At 47.5% G+C, this 12,044-nt stretch overlaps 1 protein-coding gene across 11 annotated transcripts in view; it reads left to right on the top strand.

Annotated features, from left to right (window-relative positions):
- The window catches only part of GTF2I (general transcription factor IIi), a 102,877-nt gene that overhangs the window by 27,057 nt on the left and 63,776 nt on the right, over positions 1–12,044 (top strand). For all 11 annotated transcript variants that reach the window (XM_051841224.3, XM_089321980.1, XM_089321981.1 and 8 more), the window contains 4 exons: positions 2,823–2,961; positions 5,518–5,652; positions 7,052–7,235; positions 7,386–7,414. In XM_051841224.3, coding sequence (XP_051697184.1) covers positions 2,823–2,961; positions 5,518–5,652; positions 7,052–7,235; positions 7,386–7,414 — 487 coding nt within the window. The remainder of the gene's footprint in view (positions 1–2,822; positions 2,962–5,517; positions 5,653–7,051; positions 7,236–7,385; positions 7,415–12,044) is intronic.

Raw genomic sequence — 12,044 nt, 5'->3', positions numbered from 1 at the left:
ATAATCAAAGTTAGAGTAGATTTGTAGAATGTATTATGATGCTGGTGTTTTATTGTCTCTGTATTTCCCAAATTTTGGGCCATGAAGCATACTTAGCACTTACATCTGTTCTCTATTTCACTGCTTCTGCATCCACAAGCATCTGTCTTTACTCTGCCACCCTTTACTCAGTTGTGCAGTTTAAAAAACCGACCATATGCATAATTATAACGAAATGGTGCTCTCGCTGTAGTTCTGTGTTTCTGTGTCACGATGATGATAGTTATACAATTTGTTGATCAGGTTTTTATGGATATTCATACGGTGTTTAAGGAAATGCAGTATTTATGAAATTGATTTTTTAAGATATTATTTATTTATTTGAAAGTCAGAGTTACAGAGAGGCAGAGGCGGAGAGAGAGAGAATTCCATCCGCTGGTTCACTCCTCAGATGGCCACAACGGCCAGAGCTGAGCCAATCTGAAGCCAGGAGCCAGGAGTTTCCTCTGGGTCTCCCACACGAGTGCAGGGACCCAAGGCTTTGGACCACCTTCCACTGCTTTCCCAGGCCATAGCAGAGAGCTGGATGGGAAGTGGAGTATCTGGGACTTGAACCAGCGCCCATATGGGATGCTGGCACTGCAGGTGGCAGCTTTACCCGCTGTGCCACGGTGCCAGCCCCAGTGTTTAATTTATAAAAAGCTTCAAGCTTGAGTGTTTTTTCTTTTTATAAGGTTTATTTATTTGTGGGGAGAGAAAGAGTCATCTTTATCTGCCGGTTCACTCACCAAATGGCCGTGGGCCAGGCCGATGCCAGGAGCCTGGAACTCTAGCTGGTCTCCCACATGAGTGGCAGAGACCCAAGCACTTGGGCCATCTTCCGCTGCTTTCCCAGGTGTGTTAGCAGGGAGCTGGATCAGAAGTGGAGTAGCTGGGACTTGAACTGGCACCCATATGGGATGCCAGCGTCATAGGCAGTGTCCCAGCCCCCTGCACCACGATGCCAGCTGCAAGCTTGGGTGTTTTCTGACATATTTTGAGCAGTCCGAGTCCGGAGGCTGTGGCTCGCTCCGGTTGCAGAGACTGAACCAGCCGTAGGCAGTAGGAGGCCTCTCAGAGCGCGGCTTGGTGTGCCTGCAGTCTGTTTTGTTTTGCCATTAGGGCATTCTTTTCTTTTTATTCTTTTAAGAATTAAAAAAAAAAAATCTCCTTAAACAGAAATTTCAGAGTGATTAGTAGTTATAGACTGTTATTTTATGAATTGAATATAGTTTATTTCTGCTTTGTGATCATAAAGCCAGCCAAAAGTTGTGACCGTTGATGTTAAAAAACTTAAGAGATTAAATGCTATTTTGTTGGTAGTAAAATCAGTGTCTTATGCCATTCTCTGCATAGGGAACCACAGGGTCACAGAAGACCTGTCTCCTCTTGGAGCATCCGGGTCATTCTCTCGCGCAGCCCGCTGATTATTCCTGGCCTTTATTCCCTCCTCCCTGGTAGAAGCAAGAGTCTTCTCCTGCTCTTCCTCCTTGTGTGTTACAGACCGTAACTGTAGGTGTTTGTAAAGGGCCGGGCTCCTGAATGGCTTGTCAGGGTCCTCAAGAGACTGAGATCAGGGGCTGGCGCTGTGGCGTAGCATGTAAAGCTGCCGCCTGTGATGCCAGCATCCCACATGGGCACTGGTTCAAGTCCCGGCTGCTCCGCTTCCAGTCCAGCTCCCTGCTGATGGCCTGGAAAAAGCGGTAGGAGATGGACCTGCCACCCACATGAGAGATTGGGAAGAAGCTCTTGGTTTCAGACTGGCCTAGTCCTGGTCATTGTGGCCATCTGGGGAATGAACCAGCAGAAGGAAGATATCTCTTTCTCTGTTTCTTCCTTTTTTTCTTAACTCTGACTTTCAATTAATAAATCTTAAAACACACACACACACACACACACACACACACACACCACCTGATCCTTGGCTGGTGCGTGAGTCTTGCTTTGCCGTTTTATAAATGGCACCTTTGGTGACAGGGTTGTCCAGCTAAGAGTGGACGGTGCAGCAGGGATGCGCCCTCATTTATCTCAAGGTAAGTAGGAGATGGTGGTTCCTCAGAGGCCTGCAGCCACGCAGTGGACCAGAATTGCTGTCCACCAGCCCGCCCCCGGGCCACTGTTCCCCCTGTGGCTGGTCACTCAAGAGGCACACGCGTATTTTCTTCTCAGATGATACTGCAGTGCCATTTGTAGGAGGGAAAACTGGAGCCAGTGACTGGTTCAGTAATATTTCATAATTCATTTAATGAAGATGTATCCATAGAATGGAATATTCTGTGCTCCATGAAGGTTTTAAAGGGTCTGTAATCTCACAGGGATGCGCTGTGCTCGCCTCGGGGTGGTGGCAGCTGTGTATACACTGGCAGGTGGAGTTACAGGGCCCAGGCGCCAGCTCCTCCAGCTGCTGGGAATGTCAGAGTCTCCTGGCCCAGCCTTCCCCAGGGGCACCCCGCCCTGTCAACCTGCACCCCGCGCCTCGCCGGCGGTGCTCGCACTAGAGAGCACGCCCCAGCAAGCCGCTGGGCACATCTGTTTCTTGAGAGATCAGACCTATAATCAATTATAAGAGATTTCTTAGGAATTTTGTGTTTTTTTTTTTCTATTTAAAATCAGGCACAAAAATTATTTACAAAGAAAGGTACCTTAAAATGAGGACTGTCTGTATATATGATATTTAAGGCCAGAACCTAACCTGATTGCAAATATGAATTAAGACAGTTTTCAGTGTTAGGTTTTGAACTCCTCCGGCGGAAGTGGTGCTCTTGGCCATGTTTGTGTGACCGTGTTTGCTGTGTCTGTTGCAGTGTAAAGAGCTGGCCAAGTCCAAGGCAGAAGTGGCCTGCATTGCAGTGTATGAAACAGATGTGTTCGTCGTCGGGACCGAGAGAGGGCGTGCTTTTGTCAATACCAGGAAGGATTTTCAGAAAGACTTTGTGAAATACTGTAAGCATCGTGTTCCTGCCGTCCGTGTGTCCGTGTCAGAAGCTGTGAACCTGCGTGTGTGTGTGAGATCGTCTTACTCTTGTCAAGCAGAATGAGATTCGTACGAACAGAAGACTTTCTGAGTGTTCAGGGAAGCGGTCAGAAGCCTTGAACCGAGTCGCTGCAGGGCGGAAGTGGCAGGTGGATCCTTCCGGGGTGGGCCTCTGCCTCGCGCCCTGCCGCCTGCTGCCTGCTGGGCTTCCCTCGAGACCGGGGGACCCAGAAGGGGAGAGGCGCTGAGTTGGTTGAAAGATCTTACTCAGATAAACAGTTCTGCCGGGTTGAGTTCAGTCTGTGCCCCACTCCCTCAGGACCTGGCCTGCCAGGCCGCAGTGAGTCTGTGATCTTCCCCCGGAGGGCACTGGGGAGCTTCTTTGACCCTGGGATAAACACGGAAGGGTGTGAACGCCTGTATATCTGTGCTTCATTCCGTCAGCAGGCTGTGTGCTAACTCTGATAGAAGCATTTCGTGAAATAAAGAGCAGTAGCCAAGAAGGTACGCCCCTTATACACGTCTCGAACATCCACACTTGGATTTCCAGGGACAAGTCAGTTGAGTGGATCATGAGTGAAAATAGTTGTAATCCATTTATTTCAATTTCCACTTGTATTTCTAGACCTTTTACAAAGACATTTATACCCCTCCATTACATTCTTTTTCCTTCCTAGTTCAGTCTTTTTTTTTTTTTTTTTTTTTTTTTGACAGGCAGAGTGGACAGTGAAAGAGAGAGACAGAGAGAAAGGTCTTCCTTTGCCGTTGGTTCACCCTCCAATGGCTGCCGCAGCCGGCGCACTGCGCTGATCCGAAGCCAGGAGCCAGGTGCTTCTCCTGGTCTCCCATGGGGTGCAGGGCCCAAGGACTTGGGCCATCCTCCACTGCACTCCCGGGCCACAGCAGGGAGCTGGCCTGGAAGAGGGGCAACCGGGACAGAATCCGGCGCCCTGACCGGGACTAGAACCCGGTGTGCCGGCGCCGCAGGATTAGCCTGTTGAGCCACGGCGCCGGCCTTTTTCTTTCTTTCTTTTTCTTTTGTTTTCTTTTGTTTTGTTTTGTTTTGACAGGCAGAGTGGACAGTGAGAGAGACCACAATTCAGTCTTTTAAGCTTTGTGATTGTAATCTATTTTTAAAATTGTCAACATTTCTTATCAGTTTGAGAAATTCTAATGCCTCAGTTCTGTGTGTGTGTTTAAGTTGTACTGACTAGGGTGTTGAGACGGTGTGTGTGATTCTATGTGTGTTTAACTTGTACTGACTAGGCTGTTGTGATGGTGTGGTGATGGTGTGTGTGATTCCGTGTGTGTTTAAGCTGTACTGACTAGGCTGTTAGGATGGTGTGTGTGATCCGTGTGTGTTTAAGTTGTGCTGACTAGGCTGTTGTGCCATCCGTCCCATGCACGCTGTCGCCCAGCTCGCAGCTGTGCTGCCTTGCTCGCTCGTGTGCTTCTCCAGTGGTTAGAAGGAAGCACTAGGAAACTCATCCTTGCTTGTTGTGGTCGCTGTCCCTTGATGTTTGTGCTTTGTTTTCATTGCCAGTTCTTTGATGCCCTTGAAAATGGCCTTTGTGAGAAGTTCTCAAGTACCTGGTTGATGCCTCTCAGCTTGCATCAGGGTTATGCGCTGTAAATTGAAAATGCATTTAACACATCCAGCTTGCCAAGCACCCTAGCCTAGCTCAGTAGTCTCCAAACATGTGCTGGACACTTACCTACCCTGAGAGAAGCCATCTAAAACAAAGTCTGTGTTGTAAAGCAAAGCGTTGAATATCTTGTGTAGTTTCCGTACCGCAAGTGAAGAACAGTGGTTGCATCGAGCCACCGTTGTCATTCAGGGACCACCTGTGTTTGCTTTGCAGCTGAGCAGCCAGAGAGGTCTTTGGAAACCTAACCAGTAGGTTTGTGGGTTGCTTTTAGAAAGTCGTAGCAGAATTCTAAGCCCTTCCAAGGTTTTAGAAAAGTGCTGTCCAACAGAAAGAGATCCCACTCAACAGACATGACATTAAAGAGAAACAAGTGAAATTGATGTTAATGATATTATTGTAATCTAATAAATGGAAGGCATTTCAGCAGTCGACAGAGAAGTTGTGAATGGGATGTTTACCTGCTTCATTTTGTGCTCTGTCTTTGAAGCCAGGATGTGTTGTTGGACACAGTAGGTGTTACTTTGTTGGCCTTGCAGCACAGCGGTGTCTGGGGTCTGGTGTTTCTGTGTTGCACTTTGTAAGTCCAACATTTTGTGTGTGTTTCTCTAAACTTAAATTTGCAGCTGATAAATTTTGTGATTCCTTTAAAAAAAAAAACCTACTAAAAGCTAATTCTTAGTTCTTGTTGTTGAAGCTACTTACTTCGGATTTGATTTCCATTTTGTGATATTTTCATTTAAGTCATTGAAAAGTTCTCAGTCTTTTTGCTTTGTTTTCATAACAAGTCGTAGATACTAGAATATGTGGGGAAATATTCTTACTGAGTCAAATATGAAGATAAGGACTGTGCCCCTTGTATTGTGGATTGTTTTACAGGTGTTGAAGAAGAAGAAAAGGCTGCAGAGATGCATAAAATGAAATCTCCAGCCCAGGGCAATCGGATGAGTGTAGATGCTGTGGAAATCGAGACACTCAGAAAAACCGTGGAGGACTATTTCTGCTTTTGCTACGGTAAAAGCAGCGCACTTTACATTTTCAGAAAGCTGCATTACGTACTTGGGTTTTCCCAATAGTGGGTGGTATAATTGAGTATCTGATAATGCGCTTTTACACATTGAAAGGATTAGCCCCCAAGAACGCAGTGTATGGTTAGGAGCAGCTTCTGTGTTGGAAGAACCCAGACAGCAGCACAGCCACCTCTGGTTAATCTGGTCACACTGTACGATAAAGCTCTTTTAAGCAGCCAGTCAAGGGGCTGGCGCTGTGCCAGGGTAGGCTAAGCCTCCGCCTGTGGCATCCCATGTGGGTGTTGGGTTGTGTCCTGGTTGCTCCTCTCCTGATCCAGCCCTCAGCTTTGGCCTGGGAAAGCAGTGGGAAATGGCCTGAGTGCTTGGGCCTCTGCACCCACGTGGGAGACCTGGAAGAAGCTTCTGGCTCCTAGCTTCGCATAGGTACAGCTCTGGCCATTGCAACCACTGGGGAGTGAACCAGTGGATGGAAGACCTCTGTGTGTCTCCCTCTCTCTGTAACTCTACCTCTCAGATAAATAAAATCTTGAAAGAAAAAAAAAAGGAAGCCCAAGAGGGAGAAGATAGAGGTAGACTTTGCACTGTTTCTAGCATCTGAGGAGTTGGTGTCTGACAGATGCGGACAGTCCGAACAGAGCGGGAAGTGGACGGAAGTTGTGTTTACCTGGTAAGCGTTCACTGATCGTATCAGCTAACGTTTCCTGGTAGTTTGTGGTAATAGTTGGAGTTCTTGGGCTGCCGTGTTCTGAGGCTGAATTATGTATGACCAGAATGGGCCCACCTTAAAGAAGGAGAACAGGGAAGAACTAAGCCACTGGTTTTCTGCTTTGGTGTGGGTTTAGAGTCACGTCTTTTATGTAGTTTTCATTAGAATTCTGGGTCAGTTTCAGGTTTCTTTTTTAATTTTTTTGAGATTTATTTGTTTATTTGAGAGGCACAGTTACAGACAGAGGTAAAAAAAGAGGGAGAGAGGGGTCTTCCATTTGTTGGTTCACTCCCCAAATGGCCTCAAAGGACAGACCTGGGCCGGACTGAAGCTAGGACCATGAGCTTCTTCTGGGTCTCCCATGTGGATGCAGGGGGTCCCAATTACGTGGGCCATCTTCTGCTGCTTTCTCAGGCCATTAGCAGGGAGCTGGATCGGAAGTGGAACAGCCGGGACTCGAACAAGCAGCACACACGTGGGATGCTAGCGTGGTTAACCTGCTTCCCACTGCGCCGGCCCCAGGGTCAAGTTTCTAGCGTGGGAGTATCGGAGTCCTTGTAAAGCAGTGCTGCAGTGCAGGTTCTGGGGAAGCAGGAGTGCCTGGTAAGTTAGTGACAGTCCGGTGTTCCGACGTTGGCCACGTGATGATCAGTTTCCTCTTTGCCCTCTCTCTCAGGGAAAGCTCTAGGCAAGTCCACAGTGGTACCTGTTCCGTATGAGAAGATGCTGCGAGACCAGTCGGCTGTGGTGGTCCAGGGGCTTCCGGAAGGGGTCGCCTTTAAACACCCTGAGAATTACGATCTTGCAACCCTGAAGTGGATTTTGGAGAACAAAGCAGGGATTTCATTTATCATCAAGAGGTGAAGTGCTTCCCTCCCTCCTTGCCCATGGCCAGCGTGTTCATCTAACTCGAGTGTGGCAGGAGTTGTGTGGGTGTGGAAGCCACTTGATTGGCGCCTCTCGATGACTCTGTGTCTTTACATAACCATCTCTGTTCTGTTTTGATGCAGGCCTTTCCTAGAGCCAAAGAAGCACCTAGGTAAGTGACTGTTGTGCATGCCCAGCAGCTGACTCTTCGTCTAAACTCTGTTTTTTCTTGCCGGATTTTAATTCATTACAGTGGCTTTTTAATTTTCTTGGAGCCTATGGTGTGAGACCGTTTGGGGTGCGACGTTAAGCTGTGGCTACAACCCCGTGAAGGCTCACGGAGCTGGAAATGTGGCGACGTGGTTTTTTATTTTCAGCTCAGCTTCTCGTTCTGTGATGGACTCAGGGTTTTACGTTTGCAGTCCTGAGATCGTAGGCGAGCACGGGATGTGTCTCCCTTCCCCGGGATTGTGAGTAGGATTTGATTTACCCCGCTGTTCAGTGAGCAGGTGAGGCACTGCTGAGAACCGGGCACACCGCTGTGCGGGGGCATCTTTAGGACTTGTGCGAGCTGGTCTCCCATGGAAGAGGCACAGTTACAGAGTGGTGAGGGCAGGGACGGGCATCCACACTGCACGCCCGAGTCAGCAGGTGCCGTGGCACTTATGTGGAGGCAGGGTTCACCTGTCGTTTGCGAAGAAGACATTGAGATGGGCCCTTGGAGAGGGGAGGATTCCGCGGGACTTCTTTTAGGGACATCTGGCCATTTCATTTGAAGAGAAAACGTGACAAAGAGTGGTTACCCTTGGGAGCCAGGCTTATTTGAGTCTTCTGAAAGTAAACAACCGGTATCATTGGACATTTCTTAGACACGTACAGGAAAAAAAAACAACACACACTTTTTATTTTCTGTTAACTTTTTTTTCTCATTGTGGTGAAAAGGTGGATTTTTTTTTTTTTTAACAGGCAGAGTGGATAGTGAGAGAGAGAGACAGAGAGAAAGTTCTTCCTTTGCCGTTGGTTCACCCTCCAATGGCCGCCATGGCTGGCGCACTGCGGCTGGCGCACCGCGCTGATCTGAAGGCAGGAGTCAGGTGCTTCTCCTGGTCTCCCATGGGATGCAGGGCCCAAGCACTTGGGCCATCCTCCACTGCCTTCCTGGGCCACAGGAGAGAGCTGGCCTGGAAGAGGGGCAACCAGGACAGAATCTGGCACCCCGACCGGGACTAGAACCCAGTGTGCCGGTGCTGCTAGGTGGAGGATTAGTCTATTGAGCCGCGGCACCGGCTGAAAAGGTGGATTTTAAAATCAATTTTATTGAGGTATATTGCATATCATAAAGTTCACCTGATTTAAGTATATAATTAAATGCTTTTTTTTTAAAAGTTTTTTTGTAAAGATTTATTTATTTATTTGAAAGAGTTACACAGAGAGAGGGAGGGAGGGAGGGAGGGAGGGAGGCAGTTAGAGAGAGAGAGAGAGAGAGGTGTCTTCCATCCGCTGGTTCACTCCCCAATTGGCTGCAACGGCTGGAGCTGCGCCGATCCAAAGCTAGGAGCCAGGAGCTTCTTTCAGGTCTCCTATGTGGGTGCAGGGGCCCAAGGACTTGGGCCATCTTCTGCTGCTTTCCCAGGCAATAGCAGAGAGCTGGATTGGAAGTGGAGCAGCCAGGACTCAAACCAGTGCCCATATGGGATGCCGGCGCTTCAGGCCAGGGCTTTAACCAGCTGTGCCACAGTGCTGGCCCCAAATTAAATGCTTTTTAGTAAGTTTATAATCTGAACAATTTTAAAACAGACTTAGAGCCATCATCACAATCTAATTTTAGAATGCTTTTGTTGTCTCCTGAGTTATTCCTTGAGTATTGTGTTAATGGAATATGCAACATGTATCCTTTTGAGATTAGCTTTTTTCACTTGAGCTTCTTGTGAGCTTGTCCATATGGGACAGTAGTTTGTTCTTTTTCCTGCAGGATGCTAAGTATTCATTTCATTGTCCGGGTGCACTGCCTGTTTCCTTGTCTCCGTTTACCAGTGGATAGCTATTTTCATTGTTTCCACGTTGGACCAAGATGAGTAACACTAAGGAGAAAATACTTGGACAAGGTTTTGTCTGAACCGGAATCTTAATTTCTCTTGGATATACACCAGGAGTAAAATTGGTGGGTCCTCAGGGAAATTTGCATTTAGCCTTTAAGAAACTGCTGAGTGTTTGCCACAGCGCTGCCTTGTTTCCTACTCCTGTCAGCGGTGTGAATGCCCCAATTTCGGCTCATCTCCACCTACCTCGTTGTCTTTTGATTCCAGCCATCTGGGACTGGCATTGTGCTGCATCCCATATCGGAGCTCAGGTTCAAGTGCTGGCTGCTGTGTTTCTGATCCACCTCCCTGCTGTTGTGCTTGGGAGGACAGCAGGATACGGACCTAGTACTTGGGGCTCTGCCACTCAAATGTGGGAGACCCGGATGGAGCTCTATGCTCCTAGCTTTGGTCTGGCCAAGTCCCTGCCGGTTTGGCCATTTGGGGAGTAAACCAGCAGATGGAAGATCTCTCTCTGCCTTTCTTCTCTATCTATTGCTCTTTCAAATAAATAAATCAGTAAATCTTAAACTTGAAAAAAAGTAAATTTAGACTTCAAACATTTTTATCAGAGGTTTATTTGAAAGGCAAAGAGAAACCGAGAGAAAGAGAAAAAGATGTCTTCCATTTGTTTGTTCTGTCCCCAAATGCCCACAATGGCCAGGGCTGGGCCAGGCCAAAGCCAAGAGCCGGGGAACTCTATATAGGTCTCCTACCTGAGTGGCAGGAACCCAAGCACTTGGGCCATCATGTACTGTCTTCTCAGGTTCATTACCAGAAAGCAGGATTGGGAAGGCTGGAGCAGCAGGAGCTCAAACCTAGCACTATGATATGGGATGAGGATGTCTCAAGAGGCGGCCCACTGAGCTACAATGCCTGCCTCAAAATGCCTTTTGTTGTTGTTGTTGTTGTTGTTGTTGACAGGCAGAGTGGACAGTAGTGAGAGAGAGAGAGACAGAGAGAAAGGTCTTCCTTTTCCGTTGGTTCACCCCGCAATGGCCGCTGTGGCCGGTGCACCGTGCTGATTCAAAGCCAGGAGCCAGGTGCTTCTCCTGGTCTCCCATGGGGGTGCAGGGCCCAAGCACTTGGGCCATCCTCCACTGCACTCTCGGGCCACAGCAGAGAGCTGGCCTGGAAGAGGGGCAACCGGGACAGAATCCGGCACCCCGACTGGGACTAGAACCGGGTGCCGGCACCGCAGGCGGAGGGTTAGCCTATTGAGTCACAGCACTGGCTCAAAACGCTTTTAAAATTAATTTGTTAAATCGTCCTAGAATTGTTTCTGTCTTGTACAAGAACATATTTTGATATATGTATGTGTTGTAGAATGTCCTAGTCAAGATAATCAACACATTATTTTACGTAATTTAGTTTTTTGAGAAAATGTATTCATTTTGGATCAGTATTTGTATGGTACTTTAGGTGGTCCTAGTGTGCCATTTATAGTTTTTTTTTTAAATATTGATTTATTTGAAAGACAGAGGTCTTCCATCTGCTGGTTCACTCCCCAGATGGCTGCAACAGGTGGAGCTGGACCTATCCGAAGCCAGGAGCCAGGAGCTTCTTCCAGGTCTCCCAGGCGGGTGCAGGGGCCCAAGGACTTGGGCCAGCTTCTGCTGCTTTCCCAGCACAGAGATGGATCAGAAGTGGAGCAGCCAGGATACTGGCACTGCAGGCGGCAGCTTCAACTGCTGCACCATATTGTTTGCTGGCCCCCATTTATAGTTTATGAAGCCATTTATTCTAGAAACTTTTTTTTATAAAGATTTTATTTATGTTATTTGAAAGGCAGAATTTCAGGTACTTAGATCATCTTCTGTTGCTTTCCCTGGTGCATTAGCATGGAGCTGGACCCAAACTGGCGCCCACATGGGATGCCGACGTTGCAGGTGGCGGCCTAACCTACTGCGCTACAGCGTTGGCCCCTAGAAACTCATCTGGAGACCTGGCGTTCTGGCTGTTAGTTAGAGACCAGTGCTGTGTGGTGTTCCCTAATGAGTGGGTCAGCTTTTCTTGCCATTCAACCCTGAAAGTATAATTGGAAAGTTGTTGTAATGGCATTTTTAGTCTCCAGTGTTAAAAAAACATTTAATGACTCCTTGAGGTATATTTGACATACGATGAGGTACACGGGATGTAAAACCCCCGGGTGGTTCATCCTGGGCCCGCGTGTGCATGGTGAGACTCATACCCCAGGATCCAGTTTTCTCACGCCCCTTCCTTCTGCGCCTGCCTGCTGCGTCCTTTTTGCTGCCACGTGGATTTGTTTGCGTTTCCCAGATTTGTGTGTAAAGAGGATCACAATGTGCCTACTATTTGGCCTCTTATTTTTAATTTTGTCCAGGTTGTTTCGGATATCAATAGTTGATTCTTCATAAATTGCTGATCAGTAGTCCATTTTTACCCATGTACAATGCTGACATATCACAGTTTACTCATTTATCTGGTGTTGAAAATTTGGAATCCTTCCCCCCTTTTTTTGCAAATTCTAATCTGAAGTATAATTTAAATAATAAATAATTTGTCATTTTCAGTAGTATAACCCCATCATTTTTAGTGTATCTGTAAACTATGCTACTGTCACTTCTGTAGAATTCTAGAACACCCCACCATACCTGTTAGCAGTCACTCTTGCCCAGTTCTTTGAGCCAGATGTATTATTTTATTTTATTTATTTGAAAGGTAGAGCCATCAGCTCACTCATCCATCCACTAGTTTGTTTTC

The sequence above is a fragment of the Oryctolagus cuniculus genome, chromosome 19 (assembly GCF_051225735.1).
Source record: "Oryctolagus cuniculus isolate XC-2025 breed Fujian yellow rabbit chromosome 19, ASM5122573v1, whole genome shotgun sequence".
In the NCBI taxonomy this organism is placed as follows: domain Eukaryota; kingdom Metazoa; phylum Chordata; class Mammalia; order Lagomorpha; family Leporidae; genus Oryctolagus; species Oryctolagus cuniculus.
The sequence above is the reverse complement of the archived record's forward strand: the minus strand, read 5'-3'. Positions and strand labels throughout refer to the sequence as shown.